The 13453-nt window shown below is 36.0% G+C and overlaps 1 protein-coding gene across 1 annotated transcript; it reads right to left on the bottom strand.

The window, feature by feature from the left end:
- Positions 1-1459: 1459 nt before the first annotated feature.
- LOC139115590 (uncharacterized) lies at positions 1460-12800 on the bottom strand. The gene is made up of 6 exons (XM_070677836.1): positions 11790-12800; positions 10506-10602; positions 7521-7634; positions 5983-6158; positions 4127-4228; positions 1460-3448 (listed from the first exon to the last, which is right to left on the bottom strand). Exons 1-6 carry the CDS (start codon positions 12707-12709, stop codon positions 2512-2514), a joined length of 2346 nt encoding a protein of 781 aa, XP_070533937.1. The 5' UTR covers positions 12710-12800; the 3' UTR covers positions 1460-2511.
- Between the last annotated feature and the right edge of the window lie 653 nt (positions 12801-13453).

The raw sequence follows: 13453 nt of genomic DNA, 5'->3' as shown, positions 1-13453 counted from the left end.
TTGTTTATTTATAAACATCACTATTTTTCTTTTTCTCCGTAGGGATGACAGATGGGTGGCCATCTTTAATCTTAAGTCTTGACAACAATTGCTGTAAAAATACAAATATGAAAATTTTACAATGATTGCTTCAAATTAGTATAAGCATATCTAAAGGTATTACAATAAAAAAAAATTCAAAGGAATCAGACATAGAGTTTCTTTCCAAAAAGAAAATTTCCAGGAAAAATGAGAAAATATTTTAAAAATTCATAAAATAATAAGAGGTTGAAGTTATCAACAAGAATCCCATGATTATTCATCGACTCTAAACAAGGCACCTAAAGTTCAAAGCAATACTGCAGTAGTTTCTGAGATCTTCAATCTGAACTATTTTTACATTTTTGGAACTCATTTGGATATTGATGAGGCCAGTACATTCATTTTAAAAAAATTCCCATCTATAGTGCATCTAGCTAGACATCAAATACAAATATTATATGTCTAAAGGTTTTAGAGTGGATGGACATACACAAGTACCATTGCGTTGCGTCACAGCTTTACATGTAACTTAAGTCATTTTACAAACCATTGGAATGATGTAGTTATGTAAAACAGCGCCCCCTACATGTATACATAGTATTTACCTATGTCCATACATGCTGCTTATGTCTCTTCTGTGTTTTTTATTTGGAATTCATTTCTCTGTGTTTTATAATACGTACATTCATACACACGTACTTTCCTATAGACTCTTGCTGCCATATATACATATGGCAATGAGAGTCAAAAATCAAGCAATAGCTTGAGAGTGGTATAAAGCATAACACATTTCAAGTTCAAAAAATAACTTTGAATTTACTGTACATTAACTTTTGTACATAAAAGTTGAAAATAGATTAAAATACTTGTATGTATTAAACATTAACAAACACAAGCATCCAGATTAATTTTTGTCAAGGAAACTTTATATCTGAGGAGCCCGAAGCTTCAAAAGCCATATTTTTACACATATGCATGTATAGAGTTAGCTCTGTAGCACAGCCTCACTTATGAAGTAATTCAAAGAATGATCAAATTACTCCAAAACAAGATAAATTTAATTACATTTAATGTGTAATCAACCACAATATAAAGTTCTGATGTATTAGCAGATGGAGATGCCTTAGAGGCTGGTAGTGGATCACATTTGCCTGGAGATCGTTTTTAATTAATTATCTCTATTAATTAATTGTTTTTAATTAATTTTAATTAACTTATCAAGGCTTACAGAGTCATTCTTGTCAAACCTCGTCTCATTTAATGTTTTCTCTCTTCAGTTACAGCTAGATAAAAAGAAACTTCGTACAGGCATTTTTGAAGCCAATCACAATTTATGAACCACCCATGTACATTTATTAATGAAATCCAAATTTTTGACTAGAAAAGGGATATTGATCATTTTTAAAATTGGATTTTTGTTTCAAAAATACCAAATGTGGTCGAATTTTTTAAATTTCTTGAAACTGACTCATGTACACTATTGTCAAAGCCTGGCCATTTTTTAGAGAGAGGCTGGTAGTGGATCACACTTGCCTGGAGATCACTTTTAATTTATTAACTTATCAAGGCTTACAGAGTCATTCGTGTTGAACCTTGTCTCATTTAATGTTTTATCTCTTGAGAATTTATTATCTGTTGGTGTCGGAAAATATTGTCTACCAGTCATAATAACTGACACTTCACCAACTTTCTCCTATGTCAATTTATTATAAGTCCTGAACAGGATCTGTCTGTGTCTGTTACTGTTTTGCTGTCTGCATGAATGTTTTTGTTCTTTATGTAAGACTGTGGCTGAAATTTCTGCAATTAACTTACATGTCTGTAATAGGTGGAGCTGACCGAGCCAGGATACCAAGACAGTGCCAGAGGTTTGCAGAAATTTCAGTCAGAGTGGAAAAGAGACTGATGCAGACAGTAAAACAGAAACAGACATAGGCAGACCCTGATCAAGAGCAAGAACACATTGATATAGGTGAAAGGTGGGGAAATGCTTCACCCCCCTACAAAAGAAAAATGTCATGTACCACTACTACAATAGGACTCAAACCCTCTCTGACTGTGCCAAATCACAAATAAAGATGTCAGTGCACAATCATGCAGTTGAGAGAAAACATTGTTGCATACATATCATTGTGAGACGAGCCCAGTAATTGATGTAGCATCTGGGCTAGCTAATATTGTGATTTGAAAAATTACAGGCTTATATTTAATTTTAGAAATCATAAATAAACTCTGTTGGGAAAATGGTTTGAACTGAGATGTCAAAATTTCTGACTAGGCAAAACACCTCACACATCAAACATCAAATTCAATCAAGTTATCAATATTGTTATCAAAGTATGAAATCATGAGTTGAATACCAACAAATTTTGGGTAGGTAATTGCTCAAAATATCTCCAAATCAACGGCAGCACAACAAATGTGGCAGAATACATTTCTAATTAGCAGCAGCAGTGTCGTAAAGTTACAAACATACTGCTATCTTCTCCATTACTGTGGTTTTGCACGCTTCTGAACTGTGACCTTAGTGCCATAGGCACTCTGTGTATTTAGCGATTTTTTTTGTGGTGCTATGCGGAGCTTCTTTGACTTCACATTAAAATCTCTATCCCCATCATGCAAGGTATGCAGATTTTTAGTTTTGGATTGAGAAGTTGACATTGAATAGTCATGTTCTATTAATGTTTTTTTCTTCTCAATGTCCTTTCTGTAAGGGTGTAGTGGTTTTATGACCCTTGCTGTATGTTTTTCTGTGAAACTTGAAAAGACTTGTCTGTGTGCTTTCAGTAATGTCTGATGTAGTTGTGGGCTGTCCTCAAAATCTTTGCTGTGACTCCAGGCAAAGAGCTCTTCAATTATGTCTCTAGTGGTGAAAGATTCCTGAAGCCTCTCACTGGTATGTGACATTTGTACTTGCATATTTTCATTTTTTTCAGGTTGTGCAGTTGCCACATTTGTGTTTAAGCTGAACGTAGACCATGCTATGACACACAAACATCTCTCTCCATAACTACTGGCTATACATGAGCAACGCGCAAGATGTGTATCCACAACATTAACTACATCATCATCATAGACAGTAAATTGATCTATCTCTAATGTAAATGCCTGATCTGCAATTATTTTCTTGGCAACATTCTCTCGCAACTTATATATATTTGTGTCACCTTCGCCACTGATTAATTTTGCAAACATCAAGTGTTTACAAAGTTCTCCTTTCAAAAATTTAAAGCACTCACAAGTATATCTGACTAAGTCAACTTTATACACATGGCCATTAACTGTTTCAGATGGCACCATTAAAATTCCACAACTGTCAAAGTCTCGACCGTGTCCAAGTCCGTTCTGAATCATTCTGTTGGCAGCTTCACATTGGGTATTGCTTGTACTCGGTAGTCTACCAGCCAATTTTAGGCCCTCAAGGTAACTATATGTGGAAATAACAGAAACAGACAAGTCAAGTCATTAGTCATATTGGATCATTAATTTTATCTATTGTTCTTTCAGTGAAGAGATGAGCCCGTATTTCCACCTAGTGAAAATATGAATTGTATTTTCACTGTGTGGCCACACTACTTTCAAAAGGAACCAAAATTACTAACTGAAATCACCAGGATTATTGCCTATATAAAATACACATGCAAATGCATAGGGCAAAACATTGAATCTGTACAAAGCTTAAATTCAATTGGTTTTTGCATATTGGTGAAATGGCGCCAGGTACAAATGCCCGAGCCAAATCTTTATTTTTTCTCAAACAGAATTAAAACTTTCAGACTATAAAGTCTCACTACATGCTTTGTGCAGATACAAGACTTAATTATCTGGAGGTCCTATCCAATGACTTGAACAAAAATTACTTAGTGCTGTCCATGCAGTACATAACTTGTTCGAATATGGCTTGTGAGAACAATTCATTTGGAAATATTCTCATCAAAATAAATGCAATGGAAGAAGAACTCTGATACACAGGATACTCAACTAATACTGGGTTGAACAAGCCCTTATTTAAGTGATGCTGAAGATAATACACAAGCTGCACAGATAACATTGGACAATATCTAAGTCGTGCCAAAACTACCATGAAAGTAAAGTGCATCCAAACCTGTAGTATGTCTCAACTTTGGCAGATAAAAGGTGTAGCAAGTCATCCAGTCTCCTATTGGCTATACCTTTCAGGAACTGGTACTTCATTGAATGGAAAAACCTAGAACAAAATTTCAGGACATATTAATTTTAACTGTTTACACATTTACAAAAATGCAGAAAAATTCAGATACCGGGTAACATATGTTGATACCGAGTAAGTCCACTTTCAATTTGAATAGTCTAATACAATTGGTGCATGCCATCCATGTGATCAAAAGTTTAAACATCAAAAGTTAGCACCATAGCACAGTCATACTTATGAAGTAATTCACATTACTTGAAACAGGGCTCAAATGTGACTTTTTCAGTTGGTAGCATTTTGCCTCTAAGTAAAAAAATTTAGGGGCAAAATCAGTGTGCGAAATAGACTGGAATATCGCGTAGTTTGTTGAAACAGCATTTGATGGATATTCATTGATTCATGAAGTATGAAATCGTGCCGAAAATATTCCTCAATTAGTTTTGTGCTGCTCCCTTTCACGCTGTTTACCTGTTTTATTTCTGATCATGGTTACGGTAGCTGTGTTCCTTGTACACAAGCGGTTCGGGTTTCAAATGAGGGGCAAGTACATTTTCTTGGGGCCTGTGTATTTGAAACATTTACTTGCTAGATGACAAGTGAGTTTAAAAAATAATTCAACTCGCCAGACACTTTTTGAAATACGTGACTTTGGCACAAATGCAATATTAACATTCACATACACCATGTTTTAGGATTTTATGTCCACACAGTGTGGAAAATGAAGATAACAAGTCATCGTTGATGACACAGTCCCCGCTTGTCTAGTGTGTTATAATCTTTGGTGTCTAGGTTACTGTAGAATGACACTGATGCAACTTGTGTCAGGACTGTGACTCGCAAAGTAAGTAATCTGAGCATCACTTAATAAATGACCTGTTAGACGGTCAGTGCATGAACGTTTGAGTTATGGTTGAAAAACATGAAAAATCGCATGAAAATGGCCACCTGGCTGCCATGTTGGGTCGTATCGCTAAATAACTTGACGTGCATGTGTATGTCATAGTGCATTGCCTTTGTGCCAAGTTTGAATGAAATCAGTGAAGGGAAATTTGAGTTATGGTTGAAAGTCATGAAATATTGCATAAAAATGGCCGCCTTGCAGCCATATTGGATTGTACCGCAAAAAAAAATTGACGTGCATCTGTATGCCATAGTACATTGCCTATGTGCCAAGTTTGAACAAAATCGGTTCAGCAGTGTCTGAGAAACGGCTGCGGACAGACGGATGGACGGGACCCAATCTATAAGTCCCCGCTGGACTTCGTCCGTGGGACTAATAAAAGGACATAATTAACAATTAGAGATAATTTGCAGTCTCTTTTAGTGTAGTATATTGAATAGATTTATATATTTTTACACAAAATTTAAAAGCATAGTATTGGGGTGGGTTGTTGACTTTAATAGCAATACATACTGCATTTAGTAAGGACCGGAAGTTTTCTGTAAAGACCTTAAGCTTTGGCTTGGTGTAGGTCATTATTACCTGAAGCTATTTTCACTTAATTTCGCACACTGTACAAAATGTTCAAAATGGGGCATTTTTGAAGTTGTAATGAATGTATTATCTCAAATCACGGTAAATATTTTCTAGTCATTTACCCAAGTTAAATAAATAGTATTGAAATCTTTGCACATGAATTAGATCAAAATGCGAGTGACAGGAATTAGTTAGGGCAACTGGGTAAAATTTGGTGGCATATGCAACTAAAATGGGCGCAACTTTGAGCTCTGTGAAAGCAATGTAATTTTTTATTAAATTTCATGTGTAACCACAATATAAAGTTAATAACCTTTCTGCAATATTGTTAGTGTCTTGCCCTTCATGAAACATCTTTCTGCCAAAATGGCACCACATATGAGCGACACTGATCCACTCATCCAGTAGATATTTTGATACAAGGTTGTGTCCTATGGCTTTGTCAATTTCATCGAGGCACTTTCCTGACGTTTGTCTAAAGTCCTCTTCCTGGAATAATAAAACATAATAAACTAAATCTCACACCTTCAAACAGAACATGCTTATCGAGGATCTACAATATATACAAGGTAGAAGTTAAAGCCCCTAAAACTGTATCTTTTCTGTTATTTTTCAATGTGATAGTTTGGAGTATAAAGCAATGTATAGCAATGCTGGCCAAAATGTGATCAAACCCTGGTGACAATTCTGCAACTCATATTTTACAGGGCTGTCAAATATAGCCAGTCAACGGCAGCAAATCGCCGTCTGAGATAGCTTTTGCCGCCGCCTATTTTTCTCTATGATGCAGTTCGCTGAAAAGGTTTACCTGATTTTCTACTCATTGTATGTGCTCTCTTTTAATCCAGTCAGTGTTGAGTGAATTTTGGGGCTTTTGTTATCCGATTTCTGATTAGTTTCAGTATTCATTACTTGAAACATTTGTGTGCTCTGATGATCAATTTTGGGCGAATGAGAGTGAAGGCAGTAATACGACGATGGTGGACTTCCAATTTCTGTACGTTTTTGGCGATAGGTGTTTTGTTTCGCCTTCTGTGTATCAGATAGTGAACACTCCATACATTGAGTAAGACATTGTTTTCGCCGCAAAAAAAAAAAAAAACATACATAGAGAACATGAAAGTATTGAGTGAGTTTTGGTCCCAATAGAATTTAATAATGAGGTCATGTTTTGAGTAGACATTTAAATCATGGCAACGACGTGAACAGCCCAGGGGAAGAAACGCACGGTCAATCACAAAGACATGCACACGAACACACTATTTTTATCGTGTCTCGAACTCACACTAACCACATCAAATCCCATAGATTTAAAGAATGTTGTAACTTGTTTGAGAATATATAAGATATTAGAGAGAATTGCTGTGAGAAGAAGCAGGTGATAATCCATAAAATGCAATTAATTTTTCTGTTCCGCTATGAAACAGCCCTCTTCTTTAAACATGAAACTAGAATAATTTCCCAGGTTTGACATAAACATCTATGACCCCCTAATTTTATCTTGTGTAGCCTCCTATTCCAAAAGACGTTGACAGCCCTGATTTTATCAAATAAATAATATTGCACAACTGACAGCCACTAGCCGTATGCTGTATTTTGCATACAGCATCTATGGTTAGCACCACTGAGTTACCAAGATATGAATTTATTCAATTATTCACCAATGTTTGCATTTGTTTGTACCGGTGTGTAATCATATTCATGAAACTTTCTCTGTAAAGTACTCTCCTTTGGTTACTCCAACTGGCTTTGAGTTTTGATCACTTGTCACATCCAACTTTCACAGAGAGATCTGCAAACAACATAGATGGCTGTCAACAATCTACAGTTTTGTAAACATTAACTGCTCACCGTGCTACAATTCTTCATTTTCAACATGGCTTGTATGACCAAGTTTCTGTGTTCTGCATTTGATGTACCAGCCAACCCACCTCCTGCTCTCTTGGTTATCCAACGATGTACAGCCTTGATCAGAACAAAAAAAGTTACATGCCTTACCACATAAATGGTGAACTAGCAGAATAAAGTGTCTATTATGTAAAAAAATTGGCATCCATTGTTGCCAATCAAAATTTTACATAACTACTCATACTTCTTAGCTGTTTCGAATTATCAAAGAGATCAGTTGGAAGTAGTATCCCAAAAATCCTGTTACCTCAATAATTAGTCTGCCACAGAGCCCCCTTTTGGGGGTGTGTCTGGTACCACCATTTTGATTGGACCTAAAGGAGTGACATCATATTCAGGGCTCAAAATTAACTTTTTTTCATTGTAGCCCAAATGGGCTTCCATTTTCTGAAGTTGGTAGTCCATAGTCGATGATTGGTAGCCCACAATCCTCAAGCCCTATAATTGCTGTACTTTAAGTTCAGTGACTATTCATTTGTATTAAAGTGTACATAGCAAACAAACAGTGTTATTGTTAAATCTGCTACCAAATTCAGAAACTGGTAGCCCCAAGACAAGAATTGGTAGTCTACGGGCATAGGACTACCCTTAATTTCGAGCCCTGATATTTCAGTACATGTCACTATAGCAGAGGACCATTCCAATTTTTATCACACCAAAATTGTACCTTTATGATGCCAAAGTGTAATATTTCTAATTTTTTGTCGATTTTTCTTTCCAATCCTTTCACCAAGTGATATATTGTCGTTATCATATTAATCATCTCTCTAATCTTTCTGTTTATTATGAAATCCGATGCATTTTTTGCCAAAATTCTGGGTAAAACATCACTCGATGGTCCTACACTCGTGCGTACGGTATTTCCTACACCGTGTACTGGTACGTGTACTGTACAAACCTATGGCAGTTTCTCTCACGATCTGTAAAGTTTTCTTCATCAACACTATCACATTTTATTGTCTGGAAATCACCTTGTCAAATCTTTACTAAAGTCCTCCTCTTAGATAGTATTTCAACCTGCAGTCCCAAAAACTTTCTGTGAAAATACTTCTTTCAATAGCCGTGGCGACATGTACAGTTTGTTTACAATGGCGGATGCAAATGACCTCATTGACTAAATTATACGCTTAGTCGTAAAGCTGTAGGTGTTTATCGAAGACTTACCTTGACAATTCATCTTTTGGACACAAAAGTACACGATTTTGAATTTGTTTGTTTATACAATAAACATTTTTGAACAAGGGGTTTAAAGAAGGGGCCATGGCAATAAAATTATACATTTTTATTGAAAACAACTTTGATGGTATTCTGCAGGGTTTGGGCAACAACATCAATTTCCAAAAAGATCACGCAATATTTCCAATTGTTGTTGAATTGCCGGGCTGTACGAGTTGTTTTTATAGTGCTCAACGGGGCTGCTGGCAAATGCCATTTTAGGCCCAAATCACCCAAGATACAATGGTACCGGAAATCGAGGGTTCTGTGGCAGACTGAATGGATGTCTCTCATTAGATTTATGATCAACCATGAAAGAGAAAAAGTACCATGTACTGGCAAAACTTACAAAAAGTTAACTAAAACATAGATGGTAAAACATGGGGCCCACGGGCACCAAAGTCCTTTGGACAAATAATTGAACAAAGTTCAAGTATAACTTTAATAGGCAGCAATTGAAATCAAACTTAAAACAATTGAAATCAAACTTAAAACATAGTAATCTAACAGATTGATCAATGAAAATGCAATGTCAAATCAACTTTGGGTCAATAAAACTCAATAAAGGAAATAATTAAGAAAATTCATTATACATGCAAATATCACTTTGATCTAAAGACCTTGCGAAGACAAGTTGAACATTATACATGCTAACAATTAAATATGATTAACAGCATGTGAAAAGCCACATCAAATTTATTCAGTAATTCTTAATATAAGGCCTAAAACAATATCATTGAATATGATAATCAACAATTAGTGAAGCCACTTCTACCAAATTTTCTAATTAGCAAAACTGTTATCCAATCAAAGCATGTGCAAAGTCTCACCAAATTCTGAAGAGTAACTTTTGAGATGAAGTCTAATTACACAATTTCATTGAATATTTAAATGTGTAATTAATTTGAGTGTCACTACCACCAAACTGTAAACATAGCAACATTATATATTGATCATTTTATCTGCAATTTCACATCCAATTTGGGTGAGCTATTATGAAGATATATAGCCTACCTAAGGATATTTTAAAACTATGCTAATTAGCAGATAATATGTATGCCACACCTTCTAACTTTTACACATTATAATGTGATAAACATATAAGCAAAGTCACATCAAATTTGGTTTGAAAATTCTTGCTATATGGCAATATTACAAAAATACGTTGCAAATGAGCAATTAATTTATAAGTAATCCCTTCCAAACTTTTAGCACAATGAAGCAACATGGAAATCATAGAAACTGAAAAGTCACATCATGTTTTGTTGAGAAATTCTTGAAATAGGGCTATCTCATAAAAATTCATTAAATATGCAAATGAAGAATTAATGAACAAGCCACAAACACCAAACTTCTTCAATAGTAATGAGTGAGGATGATCACAGTATGTAACTTTCCATGACTATACCATGTGCCCAATTGTATGACATTTGGTGGAGTGGTTTGAAAATGAAATGAAAGTACTAATTTTCAGTAAAATACCCAAAAATGGCACTTACAACAATTCAATCAAAAAAGCGATAACACATGCTGGAGATATTAGGCTAAGGAACATTTGTGCCAAATTTCAGAAAAAGTTACTGAAACGTTTTCAAAAAATCGCTGCCTACGGCTCAAGGCATACGGCATAATGCTTATGGCGTATGCAGAGTCATCACATAAGTCCTTTGGACCATAGGTCCAAAGGACTAAAAAGGATTAATCAGTCTATACCTGTAGTACATGGAACCAGCACAAAAGGATATCTGATTGAGGAAACACTGAGGAGAGGGCTGATATTTCTGTTTGGTCTTTATCCACCATTATAACCCTTGTTGAAAAACAGAAAAGTACATTCATTTTATAGCACAAGTTCCATGCACCCTAAGACCTTAAATATAGCACTGCACCATATTTTATTTGTAATATTCAAATATGGGCATGCATCATTTTACACTGTTTATGATATTGTTGTATGGTGGCAGGAATATATGGGTGCAGTACCCACTGATTATTTAACTTACTGAAACCTCCCCATGCAGTCCAACTCAGCAGATAATTATACTTGACGCAAATATCTCTGAGTAAGAACATTTCTATGGACGAATTTAAGAATGCAGGACAAGAAACAGACCGATTCAAACTAAGAATTCTCTGACAAATACTACGATGGCTACCCCAATAAACTATACATGTATACTGTTGGAAAGCCTGGATATGTGGCAACTCAGCTATGCACATTTTGTTGTCATTGTTTACATAAGGATCACGTGACAGGAATTTTAAAAAGTCTATCAAAAATCAGTTTTCCCAATGTTCTGTGGCTACGATGCAGTATATTTGGTTGAAATTTATCTGATGAGGAGATATAGGTATATGCTTGGAAAAAGTGTCTGGGATTTTGGATGCGGACCTCCGATCAATTTTTATAACAGAATATCCTTTTTTCAGGCGGTCAAATTTGTCGCCTAAAATCTTTAACTGTCAATAACTTTAAAGCGAAAATAGATAAGAGAAATCGAAGACACAGTTTTTGAGAATACTGCAACAGCTATCTCTGGTGCAAATTTCAACCGCAAATACTGCATAGTAGCCACAGAACATTGGGAAAACTGATTTTTGAAGGTCATTGAAATTTCCTGTCACGTGATCCATATGTAAACAAGGACAATAACATGAGAACAGTTGAGTTGCCACATATCCAGGCTTTCCAACATTACATAGTTTACTGGGGTGGCCATCGTAGTATTTGTCAGAGAATTCTTAGTTTGAATTGGTCTGTTTCTTGTCCTGCATCCTTAAATCTAAATATAAAACCATGAACCATGTCTGTCAAGATAGGTAAGTATTCTGTCTACAGACATTAAATTCTGAAAGTCCTCTTATCCAGTCAAATTGTCTTTACGTAATCTGTCATGTTGAAATGCCGTCTGATGTACATGTACATGTGACTGATACTGATAATACTGACACTATACCTCACGACATGTTTCGGATAACTTAAGACCTGGTACATACCTTGGGTAGATTTCATTAACTTTAGACTTTATTTTTGAGAAACACCTCTCTAACACATCCTTGTCCTCTTTGCTGATAATTATATAGGCAACAGGTACACCATGACCGATGTCACTGCGAACGACGACGGCATAGAATGCGTATCCATACGCGGTAATTCCGCGATACGTCGCGTCCACGAATATCATCCTGTTCCCGAATTTCTGGTATTGTTCAACTTGGAACTGACTCATGTAAACTATTTCCAAGGTCTGGCTATTTTTTTTAGACAGAGGTTGGTAATGGATCACATTTGCCTGGAGATCACTTTTAATTAACTTATCAAGGCTAACAGAGTCATTCTTGTCGAATCTCGTCTCATTTAATGTTTTATCTCTTAAGTATTTAATATCTGTTGGTGTCGGAAAATATTGTCTATCAGTCATTATGTAATATCCTCTCTGTCTAGCCCACTCACTGCATTTGACGATTATTTCGCTAATTTGCAGTCCTTGCATGGTCCAAAGCCTTATACATTCAGTCAGTTCTGGACATATCTTGTTGACACAGGATTCATTGGGATCCATCAAATTATGGCCAAGGTGTTTTGGTTGAAGTCGGACGATACATGCTCGGTAGGTTGGTTCCTTGATGAAAGTAAATGAAACATAAGAGCAACATGAGTTAGCTCTGGTTTCTGTGGCAAGACCACTTGAGCTACCCGTGGCTGCATTTCCCCGCTCACATTTGTAATGGTATCTACCATTCTGGTTTTTACGCAAGCTGCTATACCTTCCTATACCACATGTGGTAAGCATCCGTAGATGACTTGTAATAAAGCTTTCTTCGGTTTGTTCTCCTATAATGAACACCTCTTGTTTCAGACCAGGTGGAGGTTTTCTCAGTTTTGACTCTATGGCAGTCTTCAATAAAGAATTCATTCTACAGAGTAATAATATAAAAGGCACATGGTTTAGTGTTTTACAAGTATAATCTTTACATCCATCTACAACTCATGAAGAAGATCAGAGAAAAAACATTAAAGATTCAATAAGCTGTACCCACGACAGAAACAAAGAGATGCTTTATCAATTGACCATGTTCCGAACCGCGCGTGACATTCCGAGATATCGCGAGAATATGTGGTTCGCAGTGGACGCGTTCTCGCAACACGGGACAAACTGCGTAAAACAGGACAAGTCGCTAATTACGTTAAACACTGCATAAAATATATGAAGTTGCAACCTTTGCTCAGTTCTGCACTTTTTCTAGTTCCATACAAAGTTTGACTTGTATTACTAAGATGGAAACCTGTTTCTACGGGCATGTATTAAAGTCTCGCGAGATCTCGCAATCAGCGGAAAATCGTCTATTGCAGCTTGTAAAACATGAATATAAAGTATGTATCTGCCTTCAGGGTAGCACTGTTGCAAAGATGCCCAAACATAAAGTATGTATCTGCCCTCAGGGAAGCACTGTAAGTCTAGAGATGCACTCGGGAGGTCACTGATAAATACCATCAATGAAGTTCTAGCTATGTGCCCTCAGAGCAGCAAAATCATTTAGGTGCAGCGAGCCAGGTGGAATTAGGTAATTTTAAATGTGCCACAGAAACCGGTATGGAAAATATATAATCCAAAGAAAATTTTAATTTTATTTCACGAACTCTGGCCCCACTGCAGTGG

This window comes from Ptychodera flava, chromosome 2 (assembly GCF_041260155.1).
Source record: "Ptychodera flava strain L36383 chromosome 2, AS_Pfla_20210202, whole genome shotgun sequence".
In the NCBI taxonomy this organism is placed as follows: domain Eukaryota; kingdom Metazoa; phylum Hemichordata; class Enteropneusta; family Ptychoderidae; genus Ptychodera; species Ptychodera flava.
Note: the sequence above shows the minus strand (reverse complement) of the source record. Positions and strands in the feature narration are given on the sequence as shown.

Excerpts from the sequence above, each read along its gene's own strand:
- LOC139115590 (XM_070677836.1), bottom strand. The coding sequence starts at position 12,709 with ATGAATTCTTTATTGAAGACTGCCATAGAGTCAAAACTGAGAAAACCT. Across the intron at positions 10,603-11,789 it reads GTTAATGAAATCTACCCAAG|GGTTATAATGGTGGATAAAG; the intron begins GTATGTACCAGG and ends TTTTTCAACAAG. Across the intron at positions 7,635-10,505 it reads GCTGGTTCCATGTACTACAG|GCTGTACATCGTTGGATAAC; the intron begins GTATAGACTGAT and ends GTTCTGATCAAG.